The following is an 11,757-nucleotide window of genomic DNA, read 5'->3' on the forward strand; positions in this document are numbered from 1 at the left end:
GAAAGGCACATCAGAAGGTACGAGTCAGAAAAGGAAGAGCCCCTGGCTTCATTCAAGAGAAGCATGTCTGCCTTTGGATATTTCAATGGTGAAATCTAAGATTAAACCATGTTTCTTTGGTCAAGATAGGTAGGAAAATGTGGGCATGAGAAGTCAGTAAAAGCACTGAAAGATCTGCACAGCTAAGAACTAATATTAAAGGGTTAGTCTAGCTTAAGGTGTTATGAGTTCAACTGGGAAAGTGAAGAAACCTAATGCAATTACAGTTCTACTTTCTTGATGTACAGATAAACATGTGAGTTAAAATTAGAAACACAAAAACGAAATTTTAGTTCAAAGTTCTAACTATGAGCCACTTGTTTAACGTAGCAATCGCTTCCTGCCATGGGATAAACACTAGAGCACACTTAAGACACAAGATGGCACAATGAGTTAACCCATCAGTCTTTCATTTTTAGGCATCTATATTCAGATTTTCTTTGAGTTAAAACTCACAAGAATTTGAAAATGTCTCTGTTCAACAATTTGTTCACTATACAGTTCAGCAAGACAGGAGGCCTCTGTTCAGGGAATGACCCAGACCGAACTAGGAGCAGCAGTTCTAGGTTGAGTAGAATTTAGCAATATTCTGGGCAGGCTGAGAGGTACCCAAAGCAAGGTTTGCTTACAGCTGGTTTTCAAAATGGTTAGCCAGAGTTAATCCACAAAAAAAAAAGATATTTAATTAAAAAGTCTTCTTAAGGTGGAACATGATGAGTCCCATATGTAATAATCATTTTGAACTTAGTTATCTGAACTTACCATGGAACTGTTCTTTGACCCCTATGGGGCAGAGGCTAGAAGCAAGCGCAGAAGTTGGGCTGTTATCTGAAGACATACTTCTGGACCTTTTCTTGCATTCAAATACAACCAGGTCTCTGCATTGCTTATGACAATTCATTCCACAGTCTGTAAACAAAACAAGTCTCGCATGTGTTAGTGGTTTTGCTGCTGCATCTGAAAGCAGGTCTTATATCTCTTCAGGAAGCAGTAGACCTCCTCTTACACTCCGCATTCAGACACCATATGAAACCACAGGTTACATGTAGACCCTGCTGCATCCCTGTGCCTTATACTAGTCAAACCACTTTCATATTGAAGCTATCCAATGGTAAATATTCCATCGGAACACAATACAGTGGTATTAACTAGGATTTAATAAAAAAGCATCAAATTGTCTTCTCTCATTCAAAAGCCTGTAGGAAGGCAGGCACTTGGGTGAGGAAAATTTTGTGAGAATTCCATTGTCAAGTATCTCCCCTTCTCCCCATGCAGTTTAGTCAGGATTTGGGTTTGCTTTCCTGTGGGACAAAAGAGTCCACCCCTACACTCTGTGAATCCTGCGGAGTTTACAAAAGGGGTGGGGGGGGCTTTTGGGGTTCTGTGACTTCACATAGACTCCGGGCCATCTACCCCTCCTTCAGCTGTCATGCTAGGGCTTCTTATGTCACAGATGTCTTTGGGATCTGCCCACTAGCAAGGACAGACAGAGGTAGGGGCATCAGTGAAGGAATATCAGCAGACAATCAAAGTCTGGGGTTCTTTTCTTGTTTTGATCACCTTTAAACTGCATTAAATGGGTGGAGCATAAAAGTAGTAATTACCTTTGCACCTATATCCTTGTTTAATGACTCCCCATAGCTGGAATTCAAACAAACAAAAAAAGGGTAATTGTATTAAGATATTTCAGGTAATCTGGGTATGTAGGATTTCCTGCAAAAAGCATAACAAAATGACAAAAGCCCCACCCAATTGTTTTATTCTGTGCCAGCAAATCTTGGCCTTCTGCCCATGTCTAACAGAAAGGGTACTGATCAGAAATGTGTGCCATTCACCTCCGCAGCAGAAGCATTAATCAGGTGGCAGGCTGAACTTTTACCTGTTGCTGCTCAGAGTTCATAAATAAAATACTTTAGTTTAAATCTAGTGTCCCTCGTCTGCAATGGTACATGCTTGCATAGAATTTGAATTCACTGCAATTTAGATAAATTTTCCATAGAGATTCTGGAGTAGTTCAGGTGTTCCAGGTCAGCTCCCCGGCTGCTGAAGCAGAGCATAATCATCCCATAATTGCATGGCGTTGATCTCAAAGATCAGTTATTGGGGAATAGTGGTGCACAGTTTGCCCAATCTTGCTAGCCAGGAAGTGCATTATATCTGTACTCGACAGGACTAACTCCAACAGCATCAGGGACTAAGAGTCTCCAAGTTGGAATTTCTTGCCTGACAGTGACACAGCCTGAAACCCTGCCACTTTGCCACCCAAAAGAGCACAACAGAGTAGAGGGAATATTAAAGTAGTAGTAAAAATATTGCAAAGAGAAAGAGGCTGAAACAAATTTGAAACATGGTTAATAGCCTGAAGCCTGTGGAAATTATTATAAGTTTTCAGGATTTTATAATAAAATGTTTAAGTATGAGTTTAACAAAACAGCATTGTGCTTATGGACATTAATACAGTTTACTTAAAAATAAGCTTACAAATCCAGCACAGTTGTCGCAAAACGTAGGCTTTAAGTAAGTGGTTTCTTGGAAGTTGTGAGCAAAGCCAAGACCTAATTTAGAATAGATGGAGCTGGCCCTCATAAAGTAAGCTGTTATTTCTTCCCTGCTAATCAGACCTTCCCTGCAAATAAACAAGAGAAATGGTTAATTGGGACCCTGTTTTTCCAGCAGCACAAGGAAAGTAAACTACGTCTTCTCTCACCCCCTGCTTACAGTAATTGCAATCCTTTTCATGGCCATAAATGTCAACAATAATCAATAACACTGCCAAACTGTTCAGGAACTTGTTTATATACAAATTAAAAGGCAGTCTGTAAGAATTAGCAAAATAGCTTCATGTGAGATTCAACCTCACCATTTCATAAAGCTGTGTACAATTACTGAAACAAAGAAGGAACAGAAGGAATCGTTCATTTCACTCTGAATTCAAACTGTTCTTTACAATCTCTAATGCAATGCAGAGAATGGTTTTTTGAAGAACAAGGAGGAAAGATACACAATAAGTGTTTCTAGAATTGCCAAATTTTCATTTTCCCTAAGCCTCTGGATGTTAAGCCTTTGCAGGCAAGAGAACTTTCAAGTAATGCCTTTTTCCATCATTTCAGGAATGTCTGGGTTAATGTACAATCATTGTGGCCAAACATAAGTTCACTGATCTGCTTCAAAGGGTATTTTTGTCTACATTTTCTTGAATACCATGTCCTGAGAGACTAATGATTTTACATTAGAAAAATGCTCAGTATAATTAATATATTAGTACTTAACGTTGCTCAATAAAATATTCTTTAAGATATTATACTAAAATCTGTCTGCAGCATATCAGTCTGTCATACAGCACAGAACTAATTAGTACTGCTATAGGTAGGTATGCCCTTTACTACTACCCCAAACAATGCTTCAGTGAGTTATGTTTCTGCTTTCAGTCTTAGAGGGGGCAGGACAATTTTAATATGTAATGGTCATAATAAAAAGCTGTTACAAAATGTAAATGCAGAAGCAAATGCAAAAGAGAAGCTCGCAGGCACACACCTGTCTTTGTCCATTACGCAAAATGAGAACGGAAAGCTTGCTGCAATCTTTTCAAACTCTTCTTGAGAAATGTATCCATCCTGATCATGGTCATAATTTTTGAAGACAGACTGGATAAGATAATAACAGAATTACAATGAAGCAGTGGCAGCCAAATCATCGTGTGTGTGTGTGTGTGTGTGTGTGTGTACACATAGTCTCTTTATTTGTTTATTTATATACTCATACACAATTCCAGACTTTGTTTTGGATTCATACTGAGTATGTGTGCACGTGTACGCGTCTGTGTATATATGAAAGAGAGAGTCCAAAACAAAATCTCATATTGTTTCTTTAAAAAAAACAATTTTTTGAATTGTTTCCTTGAAAACAATTCAAAAAACATATTCACTGCCTGCCCTGGTTAAGTCTTCAGAAACATTATGCATTCTTGATTGGCATTAAAAGAACAAGTTAAATCTAAAAAGCTTGAGTTAAATTCTGTACTGATTTATAGCCCATGAATTCCCACTGACTGGCTGTCGTGGCACTTCTCTTCCACAAATCCCTCTCACTCACTCTCTAAGTCACTCTGGCCTGATCTGCATTCATACAATTGGTGCCAATATAACTGCCCCCTTCAGCAGAAGCAGGTGTACATCCACACATGCCTTAGGGACCTTCCTTCTAGGAACTGATGGCCTCTACTGTCATTTTAAGTATTCTGATCCAGGCAGAAATAACTGGGAAGGAAGGAGGGTGGAAGTGTCTTTCCATTCGTTATGTAGCCACAGCCCCACCAAAAATGCAATTTCCCATTTTTCATGCATTTTCTCTTTGGATTTTTTCCCCTTCTCCCAAACCCCAAAACCTCCTGACATTGTCTTGCTTTGGATTGCTGGGCACCCACCATCTCTTCAAATCCCCTTTTCCCCCTCTTTAAAAATACTTACTAAATAGAATCATAGAAAATTAGGGATGGAATGACCTCAGGAGGTCATCTAGGCCAATCCCCTACTCAAAGCAGGACCATCCCCAACTAGATCATCCCAGCCAAGGCTTTGTCTAGCCGGGTCTTAAAAATCTCCAAGGATGGAGATTCCACAACCGCTTTTGGTAACCTGTTCCAGTGCCTTATTACTTCCACAAGGCTATGGACAAGAGTAATGTTGCTTGCACATGTGCAAGTGCAATGGCGTACATGCACTTAACAGAAAGAGCTGGATGAATTTTAAATACCTGAATATAACATATTGTAGCATATCTTGCATGTGTAGGTCACCCACAGTCATTTATCCTTGGCTACATTCTCAATTCAGTGTAAAAAAAAAAGTGAGCCTGTACACAGTTGCAATTAAGTCAGTGGGATTGCTCATATACTGAAGCATCTTGCAGAATCAAGATATATGGGCCCAATTCTACAATCCTTGCTCCTGTCAAGTGTCATTGAGTTCAGCGGTACTATGCATGAGTACCAATCAGCGTAATGGTTAGTATCAGGCCCTAATTTTTAAGTTAAAAGTTATCTTAGCTTAAACCTGAAATTCTCACTGCCAAACATTTCATAAACACCTCTGTAAAACATACCATATTAAAAAAAAAATAGCAATCAGTAAGCATATGTAATGCAAACACCTGAGTCTCTCAAACAACAGTGTACGTAGTAGATTACTTCCTTCATACTGTCACTGCAGTGTTACCTGCTACCATTATGCTTTTAAAAATGTAGTATTCTGAATATTACATTTACATGCAGCTTTGAATATGTCAACTTTTTAGGACACAGCTCCTCATTACATACTTTACCAGATACAACTAAAAAATTAAACAAAAAAATATACATTAAATGGGCTGACCATACTTACATCCACCATTCTCTGAACATGCTTGCTGATGGTCTTTGGATCGGGTTTTGGAGCAACACCTGAGGCCCAGTCCGCAACTACTGGTGGTTTGGAAGGTGTCAAAGGCTAAAATAAATATCATGGAAACTTATCATAACATCAAGTATTTTTAATCCCTAGGTTTTTCACCTTAGCTAATTGGAACATAGGAATTACTACAGAGGATCAAACTAATGGTCCCTCTAATCCAGTGATTCTCAGCCAAGGTTCCACAACACCCTGGGGTGCCTTGAAATCTTTTCAAGGATGCCACAGGGTACTACACAGTTTAGCACTGTTAGATTTATAAACATGACTCACAGGATAAACCCAGAGATTTCAAATAGAAACCCATACCTGTGGCCTTTCTTAGTTATTTGCACCAGAAAAACTGCTCTATTTATTTTTCTGTAGTAAAAAAAAAAGTGAAAACTAAGAGCTATTTCAGAGGAAGGCCTTGAATGGGGTGGCCAGTCATTCCTAGATGCTCTTCCCAACTTGTTACAATTTACCGATTATCTCAGTTAACTGTAGGAGTAATTCAAATGTGTAATTACTCCCTCACAGGCATGGTGCTTTATATTTTTTTATTGATGACTATCATCTGCCATCTTTTTGCCCCCTTTTCCCTCTGAAATCTGTCACAATATTTTTACAATCTTAACTAACCTAAATTATGACACATCATTCTCATTTTCTAGATGGATCAGGTCTTAGTATGAAGCTTTAGTATGGTGTAGCATAGCATTAATATGGAGCCTCTGATGCCACATGGTTTATGATTGCTTATATCTGGCTCTGTTTTCTATTCAAGTTTCTCCTCTATGACAGTATTTTTGCTTCATCATATAAGTATTTAATCTCCTTTGCCTCTTGTTAGGAACTTTGAGGCTTCTTGATCTGTTGGATTGTAACACAGTTTTACTTTGCAGAAGCTGTTTAATCCATATGTTATGGTCAATGTGGTGGTATATAATTCTATTTTTCAGTATTTAAACCAATTTAAGGGAGGAGAAGAATTTTTTTCCCACTGTTAGTATAATTCAGTCCTGTATATTTTGATTAACAGTAAATCAGTTTTATACAACATAAGTTACTTTATTTTCCACAAAGCTATAAAAATAGCAAATAAATATTTAAAGAAAAACTACCATCTGATTACTGGAATTATGCAAGAACTATTTATTTAGAAGACTTAATGTTTAAAATCAAAGGGATAAGGACTGGTGTCTCTGCTCATGTTAATAAAAGTCAAGAATAATGCTAATTGAAAAAAATGGTGTTACACTGGCATATGACATAAGCAAGAGAAGAATCAGGCCTCTAATATAGAGAGTGATTACTATTTAAGCTTCACTCATATTCACTTTGTCTGTAATGTAAAGATGTATTAAACAATGCCATGCCTCCATGTATTGTGGCTTAAATTAAAGTGAATATAAGGAATTAAAGGTACACATTACTGTCCTTAAATCATTTTGTTAAAATTTTGGAAAGAAAAAAGGTCTCTTACTGCAGCTCGGTGACTTCTTGGCTCTCGAGCATATGAAAGCTCATAAATTTCATCTTCTGTGTAGTAAAGATCGAGGGACAGCTGAAAGTGAACATAAAACTGGTTTAGTTTCTAAGCAGTTACTATTGTTCCCTGAATTTATTTGTTCCTGGCTCACCTGCAATCTCCTTGAAAATTAACAACTATTTTAGGTGTTGTTACAGAAACATGCATTTGAAGACACTTATTCAAGGTATGGATGTTGATGCCAAGTTGACATCTTAGCATTTCAATCTGCTTTTCTTATTACCTGAGAGAGCTTGCCTAAAATCACACAAGTATGATCACTAACACAAGTACATTTAGATATCTGTAGTTTACAGTGTGCTCACAAGTTGTTCCCATGACATAATAAAAAACAAATATAGCGCTTAGGAAAAAACACCTGAACTTTCTGAAACAGAACTAGCTGAACATTTTATGTTTTCCTGTATTTTTTATTCCAGCAGGTATCAGAGAAGTTAAAATTTCCACTCTTAGTAGCTCATTCATTTTGGATATTCTTGTTCCATACTTGAAGAATCTCTCATATACTTCCTCTGATTAGATGGTCTGTTATAGACTCCCACCATAGCATCACTACTGTTCCATTTCCCCTTTATGTTCACACAGTTGCATTCATTAGCTCTCATTCCCTTTTGGACCCTGGAACAAGCATATACATCCTTGACACACAGTGTAATGCCACCTGCTTCTTTTTCCCCTGTAACTTTTCTGAAGCACTTAAACAGAGTATACTGTACAGACATCAAAGATAACTGCTGTTTTTCCTCTTGCACCTGTTTAACCGTATTATGGTTCACAAGAATTTAGCCCCCTTTCCCAATCCTCATTTTTTATCCTAAGTACACATCATCCAGTGGGTTTTTGTTGCCACCCCAATGGAATCTAGTTTAAAGCCCTCCAGATTGCCAGATTAGCCAGATGATGTCCTAAGATTCTCTTCCAAAAGCTGATCTTTGTTAGAAGTATCTTATCCCTGCACAGCAGTACTCTTTGTCAGAACATCAATCAGTTGTCAAGGAAGCAAAAGCTTCACTGATACCACCTTTGTAGCCATGCATTTTGGCTTTTATTATGTGATATTGTCATACTATATACCACCCTCCATGATCATTATTGCTGGGATACTGTATTATTAGTTTCCAGTATGTGGGATGAGAGCCTCACATTTTATACCCAGTTATATGAGGAAACTCTCTCCTTAGACTAGAATTTTGTTCTTGCACCACACACAGACCGAGTATCAGACCACTGTGTGTCTGCCAGAATCTTTTAAATTCAAAAGGTTGCTAACCTTATTATATAGAATCCTCTCCATTACGGCTTTCTTGGAATTGTTTTTATTGGATAAACTTAGTGTATATCATTATATGATGCCTGTAATCATCTCACCTCAATGCACTCATTGCATATCATCACCATCATCATATTACTAGGTAGATGTTAGGGAGCAGTGGCAGTGATCAGTTCCCATCACAATATGAGTTTAGCCCCTTTGCAGGGTAAAGAGTCAGCTTGCTCTTGTTAGGACCTTTCCAAAAGCATGAAGATTCTGGGACTTGTAATCCAGTAATCATGGGAGCTGTAGGCTGCTAACACTGTGCTGAGGATAAAAAGTCATCCCTTGGTGTAGAAGAGATCAGGAGGATGGTAAGATTGGTTTGAGTTTCTCTTTTAAGGAGGAAATCAGATGTGCTTAAGAGGGCTGGAGATGACCTGAACAATGGATTGTTTGGGAGTCCCATGTGAAGAGGAGTGAGCCCCTGAAATAAAGGTAAGAAATGGCTACACCAGCCCTTTTGAAGAGGTGATGTTTTCATTTTTCTGCCTTTTTTTCCACTGGCTTTCTGTATCCTGGAAAAAATAGAGTTCTTGGCTCAGTCAGATGGCTAAACAACCCAACTACCAGGGTAAACTGTGGTGCAGCTAAAATCTGGTGCTGGGGAAACTGAAGTGCAAAACAGCTGTGAAGCTGGAAAAGAATTAGCATCCTCAATAGGCCCTGGCAAACCAGGCACAGGGGCTGTGGGCATAGAGGTATATTGCTTCACTGCTCTTACCCATGTGCTCTTTGCTGATGTTTTTAGCCAAAGTTCATGAAGCGTTGGTAGCTGCATCACAGAGCCGAAGAGGGGTTCTGTGAACAGAGAGAAAAGCCTGGTGCTGCCATGACCAATTTTAGAAAGGGATCATCCTTGTACCTGCCGGGATTCTAGTAAATAAATTTGTCGACCGTTCTTAGACACTGGTTTTCAGCTAATACAGGAGGATAGTCACAAGAATTAATGTTTAATGTGTACATGCAGGTGTTCACAGTAAAAATCAGATTCAACAAGTTAGGCTTATGTAATGCACTAGTGAGTGTGTCCTACAGGTCTCACTCTGTGACTGTTTTGCTGAAAATATGAACCTAGAACAACCCCTGCTAAAGAGATTTAGCTCAAGCTATAGCAGCTCATGCTGTTAGCTCTGTTAGCCCCATGTATTAGCCAAGATGATGGCCATCATATTTGTACAAAGCATGGAATAGAAATACATTCTAGTTCCAGGTACTGAACATGTGCAACTAACTGCTCATTAACAGCCTACATCTAAAACATTATTACTACAGTCATTATAATGAATAATTTCAAATAATCAGGCAACCTTAAACAAGTCTCTGACATTCAGAAAAATAGGAAAGACCAAATGTGTCAAATAAGGTATTTTCCTATGAATTATTCACTCATCTTTGAAGTTATACTTGCCTCTTCAAACTGACATGTGCAAGTGCAGAAGTGTATGGGTAAAAGAGAGAAAGGGTGGATGATACTGTGAAACTGAAATAAAAGGAGGCTAGCCTGATGACAGACAATACTTCAAGTGAAATTGCCGGGATTCAAGAAGAAATTGCTGTTATAGCAGATATCACGTTTGTATAGGGTGTAACCTACTCCAAAAACCATCTTCAGACACACAGATAAAACAGACAGTCATGGAAAACAATCATCCTCGACTGCAAGAGATTGCCAACAAAGACTCAGAAAACACCTACTGTTCTTTCAGTAACAGAAGTTTTGCACTGGAATTGTGAAAGATGGAAGTTTCGAACACTACTAATGCATAAAATTATTTTGGCAAAACTATTTTTGGGAGAAAGTTCAGGGATGTTAGATACATTTGTGTTGCATGTCAATTGATTTAACTCAGTATCCTCTCAGTACCACTGTGCTGGCAAAGACAGTCTACGACAGTGGTGTTCAAACTTTTTCCCCGAGGGCCAGATGGACAATGCCCAGTCAGTCCAGGGGCTGGATCTGGCTGGTAGTCCTGATCCAGCATGCAGGGAAAGCACCATCCACTCCCATTGAGGGGGATAATCTAGCCCCAACTCAGCCCCACAGGGAAAGGGAATATGGCCTTGTGGGTGGGGGGACATAGCCCAGCCCCAACTTGGCCCTGATCCAGATATGGAGGGAGTGGCATGGCCCAGCCCTATGTGGGGAGCTGTGGCCCAGCCCCAAGTGGGGAATGAGGAGGGAGGAAGATATCACGGCCTGGCCCCAATCCAGCCCTGATCCAAATGTCGAGGGAGGGGGCACAGCCTGGCTCCAACCGGCTGTGCAGGGCTTGGGATTTCAAAATTTGGTGGTGTGAGATGGGAAGGGTGGCCTTATTAATGGCTACTGTTCCTCTGACACCAAATTTCCTGACTTGGGAGGAGCCCCGTGGGCCAGGTTCCAATGCTCCACAGATTGAATTTGGCGTGCAAGCCAGAGGTTGAGCACCCCTGGTTTAGTAAATACTGAAATCACGCAATATAGCATAGTACCAGATCATCATTACTGGTGACAAACAATTTAATTAAGAGGTGGGGTGCTTTTAGCCCAACACATCTCACAATGCACCTTTTGCGAGAGTTCATAGTGATTTCAGTAACACTCATATAGACCCTTTGTAACAGGGGCCAAGCCCTATTACTGAGAGTAATAGGCAGTAGACAGAGGTTATAGGCTGCAGAGCCCTAGGTAATGAACAGATGGCAGTTAATAAGATAGTTAATTAGAAGGGGGAGGAGCCAGGGGCTACTGTATTAGGCCTGCATCTGAGGCAGAAGGCAGTCAGACTTGGACAGAGCTGGAGGAAAGAGCTCACTGCTGGGAGCTCTGCAAAGCACTGTGGGGAAGTGGAGAACGGACCCTGACTGTGCTGATTGAAGGAGCAGGGCACCCAAGGCCACACTGCTTCTCTGGAGGCAAATTCTCAGAGTATAATAGTACCATCAAAAGCACAGCAGGTGAGGACAGGGAGTACCAGGGATACCATAGGGTTAGAGTGAGATTCGAGTGGCCACAGCAGACACCACCCATGCCACCAGCAATGGATCCCGTTACACCTTCTAACATACTCAAAAGCCCTAAAGAGCCTACAACTGTCTAGAATGTCTAGGCAACATTGCCAAAAATTAGAAGGGGAGTCCATGGGCCATGTACCACCTCCTAGCCCACCAGGGATCCATGAAGCACAGTTTGGGAATTGCAACTTTAGACAATTGCAGACAACCCCCGCTTAGCACTCTTAATTGGTTCCTGAAAAAAATGTGTGTTAAGTGAAATGAGTGTTAAGCAAAATCAAAAGTATTTGATGACCCAAGATGGCGACCACAATTGTTTTTAATGACCCAAGATGGCGACCTCGAGCACTGCAATGAAACTCACTGAACGCTAAGTGAAATCAGGTATCAATCTAAAATGAGCGTTAAAGCAAAACAGCACTAAGCGAAACAGC

The 11,757-nt window shown here is 39.9% G+C and overlaps 1 protein-coding gene across 8 annotated transcripts in view; it reads right to left on the reverse strand.

Moving 5' to 3' along the window:
* Positions 1 to 11,757, reverse strand: part of RASGRP1 (RAS guanyl releasing protein 1) — a 96,542-nt gene that overhangs the window by 17,201 nt on the left and 67,584 nt on the right. For all 8 annotated transcript variants that reach the window (XM_025197726.1, XM_025197733.1, XM_025197730.1 and 5 more), the window contains 6 exons: positions 6,949 to 7,029; positions 5,418 to 5,522; positions 3,574 to 3,683; positions 2,521 to 2,665; positions 1,644 to 1,680; positions 802 to 948 (listed from right to left, as the gene is read on the reverse strand). In XM_025197726.1, coding sequence (XP_025053511.1) covers positions 802 to 948; positions 1,644 to 1,680; positions 2,521 to 2,665; positions 3,574 to 3,683; positions 5,418 to 5,522; positions 6,949 to 7,029 — 625 coding nt within the window. The remainder of the gene's footprint in view (positions 1 to 801; positions 949 to 1,643; positions 1,681 to 2,520; positions 2,666 to 3,573; positions 3,684 to 5,417; positions 5,523 to 6,948; positions 7,030 to 11,757) is intronic.

Source organism: Alligator sinensis, unplaced genomic scaffold (genome assembly GCF_000455745.1).
Source record: "Alligator sinensis unplaced genomic scaffold, ASM45574v1 scaffold262_1, whole genome shotgun sequence".
Lineage (NCBI taxonomy): Eukaryota > Metazoa > Chordata > Crocodylia > Alligatoridae > Alligator > Alligator sinensis.